General features: G+C 48.0%; 1 protein-coding gene across 16 annotated transcripts in view; it reads left to right on the top strand.

Annotated features, from left to right (window-relative positions):
• Positions 1-12562, top strand: part of SEC31A (SEC31 homolog A, COPII component) — a 50090-nt gene that overhangs the window by 28985 nt on the left and 8543 nt on the right. For 5 of the 16 annotated variants that reach the window (XM_075421174.1, XM_075421172.1, XM_075421170.1 and 2 more), the window contains 6 exons: positions 338-483; positions 4382-4555; positions 5123-5296; positions 7939-8031; positions 8634-8763; positions 9712-10062. In XM_075421174.1, coding sequence (XP_075277289.1) covers positions 338-483; positions 4382-4555; positions 5123-5296; positions 7939-8031; positions 8634-8763; positions 9712-10062 — 1068 coding nt within the window. The remainder of the gene's footprint in view (positions 1-337; positions 484-4381; positions 4556-5122; positions 5297-7938; positions 8032-8633; positions 8764-9711; positions 10063-12562) is intronic. The other 11 variants (XM_075421182.1, XM_075421180.1, XM_075421179.1 and 8 more) reach the window with 5 other exon arrangements.

Raw genomic sequence — 12562 nt, 5'->3', positions numbered from 1 at the left:
CTCGAAAAAGTGAGTGGCGGAGGGGAGACTCAAACCCTGGCCTTTTGTCCTTTGTCTTATCAGCTGATAGACTGTCTCGTCTGATGTGTCTGAGGTTTGCAGGCATTTGACAAGACCTTGCTGCCACAACATTAACTGCTTCTGAATTGCCCTGTGCTGCCATGAGGTAATCTGTTCTGGACATCAGAGTACAGCCTTACTAATAGAGCCCAGAGGCAATATCCCTTCTCACTGTGCTGAGCAGAGACACAGCAGGCATTGCAGGCTTCCCCAAGCAAGTCATGGAGGGATCACCAAAGTGATTCACCAGCATCATCTTTCTTTATATTTTTCCTAGATCTCCTGGGTAACAGACTGGAGAGCGAGGGGGACAGCCTTCTGCAGACACAGGCTTGTCTCTGTTACATTTGTGCTGGCAATGTGGAAAAACTCGTTGCTTGTTGGACCAAAGCTCAGGATGGAAACAGCCCCTTGTCTCTTCAGGTTGGTAATTCTGTTATGAAAGATGTTGGAAGTAACATACTGCAATCATCTGGCGCTTAAATCAAATGATCTAGTGTAGAGCTTTTGTAGTGTCTGATAGCTGCATATATCTCACCATGCAAGCCTTTTGCTTCTGGAACGGGTGGCTTTCATAGAAATAACAGATATCATATTGGAAAATGTGTTGTGAAGCACAATGGCTCTCGTGTCTGCTCTGTTCTTTGGGTAGTTGTGCTAACATGCTTCTTGTGTAAAAAGCAGTTGTAGGGCTTAGAGTGTTTTGATAATGAAGCGTCTTTGCTTGCATCTTTTGCAATAGGGGAATACTTGGATGTTTCTGCTTTTGGAAGAGATGGCTTGAGTGTTCAGGGAAGAAATCTAATAAATCAGAGTTAAATCTGGGGAGAAAACTGTAGGAAGTTTCTCATGAGAGTTTTTTCTACGGGGTTGCACATACGGGGTTTGCTTTCCAGCAGTATTGCATATAGCAGATATCTTGAGGAAAAGGATTGATGACAGTGAAGTGAAGCAATTATGGAATAATTTATTTTACAGTGTAATGTTAGTTTCTTCCATCTGTTCAGGGCCTTTGAAGGACCAGTTTTAGAAAGTACTTCAAATGATGTTACCTGGCATTCTGTGAGTCTATCTAGTTAGAGGTTTGTGTGAGGTTTGCTTCACATTAGTAACCCTCTCCAGTTTTGAATTATCAAAATTACTTTCCAGTCTTTTGATTGTGAGGGCTTCATTTACAGATTTACCTTCCATTTGAATTTGCATTTTGATTGCATTGGTTTGCTCTCTTGGACACTAAAATTGAACAATATTGTTGGAGTCATAATTAGGGTTCTTGTTTACTATGATACAGAATTGCTGAAACTCATAGAAACTGTTGGTTATCTTGATTTTTTTTTTTATTTTTATTTTTTCTTTTTTGAAGTGTCGATTTGCTGGGGAAAAAAACAAATATATTGCCGAGCAGTCAGCAAACAGTGTTATTAGTGATGTATGGTTGAAATCCTGTGTGTGGTACTCTCATTAAATCTGTTAAAATATTTTAAAACGATATTACATGCAAATGAATATTTGTAGTATCTTCCAGTATAATACAGTGAGAGTAAGAAAAACATGAGAAAACTGACCAGAAAATGTTCGTGTAACTTAGCGCTAGGAGGGAACCCAACCAAGACCATCTCTGGTATTTGGGGATCATAGAATCATAGGTTGCAAAAGACCTCTAAGATCATCAAGTCCAACCATCCACCCAACACCACCATGCCTACTAAACCATATCCCAAAGTCCCAGATCTACACTTTTTTTAAACACCTCCAGGGATGGGGACTCAACCACCTCCCTGGGCAGCCTATTCCAATGTCTGACCACAAAAGAAATGTTTCCTAATATCTAATCTAAATCTCCCCTGATGCAACTTGAGGCCATTGCCTCTTGTCCTATCGCTAGTTACCTGGGAGAAGAGACCAACACCTGCCTCACTACAACCTCCTGTCAGGCAGTTGTAGAAAGCAATAAGGTCCTTGCTCAGCCTCCTCTTGTCCAGACTAAACAGCCCCAGCTCCCTCAGCCGCTCCTCATAAGGCTTGTTCTCCAGACCCTTCACCAGCCTTGTTGCCCTTCTCTGGACACACTCCAGTACCTCAATGTCTTTCTTGTAGTGAGGGGCCCAAAACTGAACACTGGATTTGAGGTGCAGCCTCACCAGTACAGGGGCACGATCACCTCCCTACTCCTGCTGGCCACACTGTTTCTGATACAAGCCAGGATGCCGTTGGCCTTCTTGGCCGCCTGGGCACACTGCTGGCTCATGTTCAGCCAGCTGTCAACCAACACCCCAAGGTTCTTTTCCACCAGGCAGCTTTCCAGCCACTCTTTCCCAAGCCTGTAGCATTGTATGGGGTTGTTGTGACAGAAGTGCAGGACCCGGCATTTGGCCTTTTTGAATTTCATACAGCTGGCTTCAGCCCATCGTTCCAGCCTGTCCAGATCCCTCTGCAGAGCCTTCCTACACTCTAGCAGAGCGACACTCCCGTCCAGCTTGGTGTCATCTGCAGACTTACTGAGGGAGCACTCAATCCCCTCATCCCGATCATTGAGGTTACACAAGACTGGCCCCAAAACTGAGCCCTGGCGGACACCACTTCTGACTGGCCATGAACTGGGTTTAACTCCATTCACCGCCACTCTCAGGGCTCGGCCATTCAGCCAGTTCTTTATCCAGCGAAGAGTACACCCATCCAAACCATGGGCAGCTAGTTTCTCCAGAGGGATGCTGTGGGGAACAGTGTCAAAGGCCTTACTAAAGTCCAGGCAGACAACATCCACAGCCTTTCCTTCGTCCACTAGGCGGGTCCCCTGGTCATAGAAGGAGATCAGGTTGGTCAAGCAGGACCTGCCTTTCATGAACCCATGCTGGCTGGACCTGATCCCCTGATTGTCCTTCACATGCCCAGTGAGCACACTCAGGATGAACTGCTCCATAATCTTCCCTGGCACCGAGGTCAGGCTGACAGGCCTGTAGTTCCCAGGATCCTCCTTCTGGCCCTTCTTGTAGATGGGTGTTACACTGGCGATCCTTCAGTCATCTGGGACCTCCCCAGTTAGCCAGGACCGCTGACAGATGATGGAGAGTGGCCTGGCCAGCTCCTCCGCCAGTTCCCTCAGCTGTCTTGGGTGGATCCCATCCGGCCCCATGGACTTGTAAGTGTCCAGGTGGCATAGCAGGTCGATAACTGCTTCCTCCTGGATTATGGGAGGTTTGTTCCACTCTCCTTGCCTGTCTTCCAGCACTGGGGGCTGACTACCCTGGGAATAACCAGTCTGACTATTAAAGACTGAGGCAAAGAAGGCATTACGTACCTCAGCCTTTTCCTCATCCTTATTGGCAATATTCCCCCTCGCATCCACTAAGGGATGTAGATTCTCCTTGGCCCTCTTTTTGTTGTTAATGTACTTGTAAAAACATTTTTTGTTGTCCCTACAACAGTGGGCAGCCTGAGTTCTAGCTGGGCTTTTGCCTTTCTAATTTCCTCTCTGCATGACCTAATGAGACCCCTGTACTCCTCTTTGAGTCGCCTGCCCTTTCTCCCGTAGGTGGTAGACCCTCCTTTTGTTCCCCCGAGTCCCAGCAAGAGTTCCCTGTTCAGCCAAGCTGGTCGTCTTCCCCACCAGTTTGTCTTGTGGCACACGGGGACAGCCTGCTCCTGTGCCTTTAAGACTTCCTCCTTGAAGAATGTCCAGCCTTCCTGGACCCCTTTGCCCTTCAGCACTCTCTCCCAAGGGACGTGCAAGGAAGGCAAGATATGGAGTTTTCCTGATATATATATGAGGAAAACTGTCTTTGCAGTAACAACCAGAAAACCATGGACAACTCTCCCAAGGGAGCTGTTAGATCCTTTTGATTAAGATGGTTAAGAACTGGCTTACTAAAATGCTGCAAACAAACGTTTGGCAGCCCAGCAGTAATAGTGGTGATGGGCATTATGTTTTCTGTTTGCTCTCTTGGCTCTCACCAGATATTTTTGTGGAAGCATACACTTGGTGAGTATGCTCAGTGCTGATAGGGCCCTGGAATCGTGTTCAATAAAAGCAGTTCTTTTGGCTTTGAACTCTACGTGATGCACTGATCACTTTGCTGTTAGAAGCCACTTGGTGCACGGTTGTCAGTTGTTCTGTCGTCTCATGGGCTAGGAAAGTCATGTCTTCAGTAGAGCTCTGACTGTCTGGGAAACCTGCACTTGATTTGGGCTTCCTGTTAGGTAAAAGGTTCTACAGGGCTGTGCTGATGAATACCCCTACACAACAGTCATTAGCAAGAGCCTACTTCATGCTGCTGTTCTCATTTGTGGGGTGGTTTTTTTTTTTTTTTCCCTGATCTTCCAGGATTTAATAGAGAAAGTTGTAATCCTGCGCAAAGCCGTGCAGCTGACCCAGGCTGTAGACCCTAATGCTGTGGGGACCCTTTTGGCTGAGAAGATGAGCCAGTATGCCAACCTCCTGGCTGCCCAGGGCAGCATTGCTGCAGCTTTGACCTTCCTCCCTGTGAACACCAACCAGGTATGGGGCCTTCAGGTTTTTTACTCTCTCTGAGTGAACAGGTGTACTTCGAGCAAAGGTTGCTGCATGGTGCAGTTAGCCAGCCAGGCTGCCATCTGAAATGTACCTCAGGATGTGACAGTCAGGATGTTTCCCCTCTCCCTGTGTTGGCCTTACTGAGCTGGCAGAAGTACATGGCCTTTTTCTTTTCCCTCTTCATTTCACACCCTTGTCCTTGTAGCCAGTGACTGCGAAAGGGGCAGCTGTCCCTCCTGCAGGCCAGACACAGTGAAACATGTCCCTTGACATGTGGCTGATTGTTTTCTTTTGATTTCTCGTCTTCCATCAGCTGGTATTCATAGACAGGGTGGCTTTGGAATGATGCCGCCCAGGATGGGAGGCAGGCACATGTAACGCAGTTCCAATAGCCCCGTGTCTCGTGCAGAAAAGACTTATTCCAATCGAATAAAGCAGAGCAAGCTTCCAAGACAGAGCTCATCAGTGTGCGGCCAGTCAGCCTCTTGGTGTGATGCGTTGGAAAACAGACAGTGCAGTTAACCTTCCTTCGCTATCCTTTTCTTATTGCAGCCAAACATTGTGCTGTTACGGGACAGGCTTTGCAGAGCCCAAGGGGAGCTCCCAGTGGGACAGCAGGTCCTCAAGGCACTGTACGAGAGACAGCCCATGCCCAAAGGACGAGCTGGCCCTGTGGCTGGACAGATACAAGGGCCCCAGACTCCAGCCCAGCAGTATTACCAACAGGTAAATGGTTTTTGGCAGTCAAGGGAGGGACCTGGTGTTTGAGTTCTGGACAGTGATGGGTAGAGGATTTTTTTTCCTTTCTCTTCGTCTGAGCTGGGGTTGTATGATGTACCTCTACCAAGAGCCTTGTGGTGAAAGTCATAGGTGTTGCTTTTCAGTTGGTACAGATGCCTCCTTTACTCCTCGTCTGGAAGCATCCGTTAAACCCGTTGTCAAGTAGCTTGCTACTGAAGATAAGGTGTTTTGCCCTTTTGTTTGAAAATGTGCTTCAGTGCCAAGAATGACTGCAGGAGAGCACTACCAGTTTTTTCTGTGCTTGCTCTTCATAGTCACTGATGTCATCCCATCCCTGCAGGCCTCGGGGCTCGCTCGTGCTGCTCACCAGCCTCTTCTGGGGCTGATGATTCACCCTGCCCCAGCTCTAATGTTGGCTGCAGAAGCTGCTGAGCAATGGCAGTAGCAAACTCAGGGCATGTTTCAGCAGTTGTGGATACAGCCTACTATGAAAACACCTTCCCAGACAGGTGTAAGTGGGCATAGGCTGCATGGACAGGGGGTGAAACAGGAGTGGGGAGGCAGGCCTGGGTGAGAGTGAGCTGTGCCAGAAGGAAGACCCAGTGAGTATGGGACTAATAAGGGAGCTGGGGGCTGTGCAGGGAGGAAGAGGAGAAATGGGGGAGGCAGATGCCCTGGTTTTATCTCTAGCCTGAGTACGAATGACACTGTATCTGACCACGTTGGCTATCACCAGTGTGGTATGGTGGGCAGCGCTGGCTGTGTGCATGCTTAAAGAGCATTGCCAAATCCCTAATCTCTCAGCATAGTGCTGGAGCTTATCTGGCCCTGCCCTGCACAGGGGCTCTGGGCTGGGATTTTCTGAGAGCGGAGCTATGTTAGTGCTGCGGGTATTCTCCTTACACAGAGAAGACTGGTACAAGCGGAGGCATGTCTCTGTCAGTGCTGCCCTTCAAGCACTGCCTGCCAGAAAAATGGGGACGGTAAGGAAGAAGGGCTAAAGTGGGGGGGGGGGCATTGAGGTTTGTTCTCTCCCTCTTAATGTAAACAATTTTGTGTCACTTGGCCTTCTCTCTGGGGTGTTTACAAGGTAAATTTCAGAACGGACAAAGCCTTCATCCTCTTCATACAAGATTACCTTTCTAATGCCATTGCATATGATTTTAAATGCATCATTCTCAATAATAACTGTACTATGTATTCCTGTGTCTTTGAGCATCTCCCATGTAACCAATGAATTGCCTTGAGAAGGAATGCTGCGTATTTCCCATTTGGCTGTGGAAAATAGCAGCTGTCCTCTAGATGGTGTTATCTTAACAATGCTTTTTAAACCAGAGTTCCCTTTTTCTCCTCCTGTTTCAGGAATCCCTCAAGCTATTATTTAAGCAAGCCTTGCTCATTAATAAAAGGCTGGGTGTATCACAACCTCACGAGCACACTGTATTCTTCGCTTTCCAGGGAGCTCACGCTCAGCAGGAAGGGCTTCAAGGGGACAGGTGCCATGTCAGAAAAGTGCCCAACAGTGTGCTAATGAACCAGAACGGAAAGAAATTACATATTTGAGTCTTAGGATACTTGTTTTATTTTACTTCCTTTCAAGAAATTGTGTACGTAGGGCTTGTTCAAGCTCGAGGTAGCCTTTGTTTAATTGCTATCCCAAATAAGATGTATTTAAAACTAGGTTTCCTTTCAACATAGGTTTCTGAACCCTCTTTTTCATCTGAAAGAAAAAGGCATGAAAGGGAGTGGAAGAGTCTTTTACGTGACTCGTGATGAGTTGTGCAGACATTAACGGTGGTTGTTGTACGTCTGACTGCACCATTAGCCCAGCACTGCACAGGGTTAGAGACTGATGGACTGAAGCCAGCTGAGCCGGCCGGACTTCACGGCTGCAGCTTTCCTTCTGCCTGCATTCAGGTAGGGTGTTGGGCTTCCTGACCCCGGCTGTGTATTCCACTGCTGGGCAGTATGCCCTCCCCTTGCTCAGGGACATCACAGGCGTAGGAGGTTCTTGGTTTCTGTCCTGTCAGCAACATAGTAGTGGTTGTATGGAACTGAAGGGCTTTGGAGTGGCAAAGAAGGAAGACAGAGGAAAGGAGCTGGGCAGGGAAGCAGTTGCCATTAAGATGTACATTTGCACATGTGCAAGAGCTGAATATCAGATTTCAACCTTTTGTAATTCATCTTAAACTCAATTTAAACAGACTGCTTTTGTGTGAGGCAGTATGTTTGGGTTTAACATGGAACTTGGGACTTCTAGCTGTGGCTAGTGATGCTAAGTATCACACAGTAGCCTGGGGTAAGCTTCTGCAATAGGAAGATGTGATGAAAGAGGCAGACCTTGTTCACTGGCACGTGTAACACTCCATTTTCTCCACAGCGTGTTGTAGCTGCATCTCTGCTGTGCTTTGTCTTCACTCTGCAGTTCACTTTGGCTCTAGTGAAGTGATTTTGTCTGTCTTGAATACATTTTTCCTTCTTCTTCTGAGATTTTATGGCTGTTACAAGTGCCAGCATGCAAACCTTTTTGTGTTTACTTCTTTGCATCTCATTTTGTGAAACCCTTTAAACTTTTTTTGTTGTTTTCTGGTTTTTTTCCGTGATTGGTATTTCTTTGTTCAATTCAGGTTAGAATTGCCCCTACTGTCACTACCTGGAGTAACAAAACTCCTACTGCCCTTCCCAGACCACCTCCTGCAGGCTGTCCCTCTGACACACAGGTATTATCATCATTATCTCTCTCAGCCCCTGCTCCACCGTGGTATGTCCCCTGGTGTAGTCTGTGTGCTTGACACAGTCTGGTACAGATAGGCAGAAGGAGCAGCTTCCATGAGTGGCTCTGGAAAGCCTTGAGTGGAAGCTCAGTGTGGCCTAAACCCCCCCCAGCCCTTGCCCCACTCTGGAGTATTTGAAGTATGATGATATTTTTGCTTTCACCCTTTCCCATGGAAATCAGAAGCTTCAGAGTTAACGTTTAAGTTGTTTAGTTGAAAACTGTGGATGTCGGGGTGCTCTTGGACTGCCTGCATAACAGGCAGTGTTGGTAAGGACCTCTTCCTTCTGCAGGAAGGTACGTGCTGCACTGCTGGTGCTGAAGTCACTGCACATACAGGCTGTGCTTTCAGTGTTATGCTGGGTACCCTCAGGCACTGGGGTGGTTGGAGGCATTTGTCCCTGTGCTGTTGATTCTACCAGGGAATATGGTTTCAGGCCTTTAAATGTGAACGGATCATTTTGTTACAGTTCTGCTGCAGCGCTGCCTTACTGTTTCTGACTAAATCCTATCTCCCCCTACCCTTTTTCCTGCAATCTCTTTTTACAGGGAGACAACCCACCTCCTCCAGGGTTTATGATGCCAGGTGCTGTGAACCCCAACATGCCACCACAGCAAGCCACATCTTCCAATTACAGCATGTTCTCACAAGCAGGGGCCCAGCCAACGTACCCGCAGAGTGAGTAGCAGCATCTCCCCTCTCCTTCCCACCCAGCTAGGCCAGCCGGATGATGAGGCTGTGTTTACTTGGGGATAGCCAGTCCCCTACTTGGGGTTGGGAGGGTTCAGACCAAGCCAGTCCCACATTTCTGGGGGTGGGGAATCCTGGGATGACATCTGAGGATTGTCATTTCATGGTGGGGTCCAGACATCAGGCACCCGCTATCATACACTGTCTCCTCTGCAGAGAGGGTATCTGCCCACAACTCCTAGACTCACTCCTCAGCTGGCCCTTCCCAAGGGTGTGCTGGGGTCAGAAACCTCTCAGTGTGAGTCCTGAAGAAACAGCATGGGTCTGGCAAAGAGGAACCTAACTTGTCTGTGTGCAGCTGGGCCATCCAGTTCTCATTGGGACTCCATGAAGATGGGAAAGGGGGTGAGGAGACAAGGGGAGTAGTAAAGGTGAGTGAGGAAGGGGGTAGAGCACTGACACCCTCAAAGCAGGGGACTGAAAGTACAGTCACCAGGAAGGGAAAAATGAGCATAGATGGGCAGAGAAGAGGCAGTGAAGTTAAGCTGCAGGGCCACAGTGAAAGCTTGCATTCACTTCCAGACACTGCTGGATTGCAGTGGTCCAGAACATGGATGTGTTCTGTCTATGTTCCGCAGGCCCACCCTGAGTGGCATAGTGGCTCTGGGCAGGAGAGTCTCGGGGACAGAATGGGAGTCCTTACAGCCAAGGCAGTCCTTTGTCTGACTCTCCACTGCCAGTGTGAGGCTGAGGTTTTGGGCAGTCCTGCAAGTGCAGGCAGAGTTGTGCAAACCAGGATGTGGCTGGGCAGTAAGTGGTTTGAGGGGGAAGGGGCAGGAAGAGAGGAGAGTCAGGTGGAGAAGGAAGCAAAGGCAGACAAAACCTGCTGCTGTGTTATGAACTCACTGACTGAATATCTTTTCTCCCCGTTTGTAGCATATCAGGCCATGCAGCAGTATTCTTGTGGAACAGGGAGACCAGCTCTCTATCAGCCTCAGCAGCCTGTCACTGTCCCTACTTCAGCCTCTTACCCAAACCCTGCCCCTAACACCACCCCTCCCTACCTGCCCCCTGCCCGCTCCGTGCCCTCCTCGCTGTATCCTGGTCAGCCTCAACCCTCCCCGACAAGCCCGAATCCCATCTCTTCCTTCCCTCTTCCTCCTTCTGGCGCATCCTTTCAGCATGGCACGCCAGGACCTTCAGCAACTTCTGTGGCTTATGCATTGCCTACTGGACCACCAGGTACTCTGCCTGCAACCAGTGACCTTCCTGCATCCCAGAGAACAGGTCTGCGCTTGGACAGGGGGCAGGCAGGGAGGGGGAGGATTTTGCTCGTAGTCAATTGAATGTGCACCTTTTCCTTGTGAACGCTCCGTACAAAGTTTGCTTGTGCTTAGAGGTCAATCCAAAGCATTTCTAAAACACATCATCTTCCCTATGCATCGGGCAATGATACGGCTGTGTTCCACAGTGAGGACTTGCTGAGCAGCGTGAGCAGTCGTCTTTCTCTTGCAAGTCAGACCTTGCCACAAACACAGAGCTTTTGTCTTGCCCAAGACAGGGTGCTACAGCACTGTAGCTGTTATGGGGCTGTTGTATGCTGTGGATGGATGGTGGCACATTTTGACCTTGTGGGGCTGGTGTCAAAACCTGCTACGTGGCTGGAGAGCAAAATACAAAAATGGGCAAGTTTTCCTAATGACTTCAGAGAAGGTGATCCCAATTCTTCTTGCAGAACAATTTTGCAAATGTAATTTGTCCCTGTGTCCCTGGTTTGTGAGCAGCATTTCAAGCCTGGGATTGGCAGCGTATTTAATTCATACAGTATTTCCTGTGGCATCAGTTCACTTCCGTTATTTTGTTTCCTAATCACTAAGTGTGATGGGATTTAGTGTAGCTGTGAATACCTTAAGAGATAATCAGAAGTTATTTAGAAATGCTTTTACATGTCTCTTTCCTGAATGTTAATCAAAAGCATGTGTGTGTGGCTGACATATGAGCATGTTAGAGCATGCATGGTGAGAGCACGCACTGAGGTGGAGCTCAGGGTCTCCTTGTGACTGCCTGTATATAACCGCTGTGGGACAGTGACCTCACTTGTGAGAGCAAAGCTCTCTCTTCACTTAGCTGCCTGTTAAACAACAGCTCTGCTTATGTCAGACCGTGCAGGGAATATGAGCAGTCCTTTTCTAAACCTGGCCATAAACATACTTCACATCCAGGTGGTCCAGCTGGCGACTCAAGGACCAGATCAGGGAAGTAGGAAGCAGATGGAATATTAGGCAGGCTTTGAGGGATGTTCCAGGGATACTAACTAACTCTGCTGACAGGCCTTAAGGACCCCACTGTGACTCCCTGTCTTCTTTTAAAAGTCTGTAAGAGGTGATGCAGTGCAGAAAATGCATATTGCCTTTGTCTTGGCAGCAGCAGTCCTGTGAGTAGGTGCTCCTGGCGCCTGTGAGGCTGGGAGCCCACACCTCTCATGGCATTGCCTTCACACACGCACACTCATGTCTTGGGGAGAAATGGTCTTTTGCTCTGTCAAAAAATAGAGAGGGCTGATGTAGGGCAGCTGCCAGGGTTAGGGTTGCTGCAAGGGGAGAAGAGACTTTTTCCCTCCATCCTGCAGCCAGATTTGGTGTCCTCTCTGTTCTTGGAGATGCTGTACTGTGACCTTTCCTGACCCCATGTTATGGGGCATGTCAAACTTGTGTCTCTAAGCCAAAGGAATTACAAAATTGGACAGAGGAAGAGGTGTTGGATAGGGTTCTAGGCCTGGGATGTGAAGCAGCACGTTATAATGCAGACAACATAGCTTCTGCACCTCCAAATAAATGCAAGGAATGAAGAAATTGTTCATTCTTACCCATTTCACTACCCTGCTTGCATGACTAGCAGGCACTTCAGGTCTGTCATTTGCTAAGTTTCTTGCGTTAACAGTGAAGTGACATAGTCCATGTGGCGTGCTCAGAGCAGGTGAAGCTCTGTGCTCTGGACAATAGAAATCAGGGGCATTAATGATAATATCGGTTGATTTGTAAAATTGTGTAATCCACATAGACAATAGTCTAACACATCTTGTCTGTGTCATTTTAATATAAGGGGAATTGAAGCAGTCGTTATCTGCATTGCCTTGCCAGGTTTCCTTTCAAAATTAAAAGGTGTCCACGCTAGGCTTTTTGTAAAGCTTTGAGACCTATCGGTGCTGCTTGTGTTTTTTCCCCAGCAGTTGTGGCGAGAAGGCAGCAAGTACAAAAAGTGTCAAACCTTCAGGAATCCAAACTTGGTCATTATCTCTGATTCCTGGCAGATGCCAGCCTTGGGCTGAAATGCAGAGGTGGACTCCAGGGCACAGTGAGGTGCTGAGGCCAGGTGGCTCATGCATGTGGACTGCTGGCACGCAACTGCTGCCTGCAGCTGGAGAACTATGGAAAAAAAGATAAGAGGTAGCTGAAGAGCACACTCTGTCCTCTTCCAATTTTTAGATTATGCCTTTCAAAAACTTATAAACAAGAAGGAAGAAAAGCTTGCTTTGTAAATGCAGAAATGACAGTGTACATGCTTAATATGCTTAACCACCAACATATTTTCCAGAGTTGCTGCCTTGCTTAGTAAAGGATGCCTTGGTTTGAGATCCCATAGAACCACAGAAATCTGCCGCCAGATGCAGAACTCACCTGTAACTCTGAATGTTCCAGTGCAGAGTATACAGTGATGCTGATCTTAGCTTTGAAGTGGTGTGCTTTTGTGCATGGTGATGATCTAATCTGGGAACATCATGTTTCAC

This window comes from Opisthocomus hoazin, chromosome 5 (assembly GCF_030867145.1).
Source record: "Opisthocomus hoazin isolate bOpiHoa1 chromosome 5, bOpiHoa1.hap1, whole genome shotgun sequence".
Lineage (NCBI taxonomy): Eukaryota > Metazoa > Chordata > Aves > Opisthocomiformes > Opisthocomidae > Opisthocomus > Opisthocomus hoazin.
This window is presented reverse-complemented; position numbering and strand designations above follow the sequence as displayed.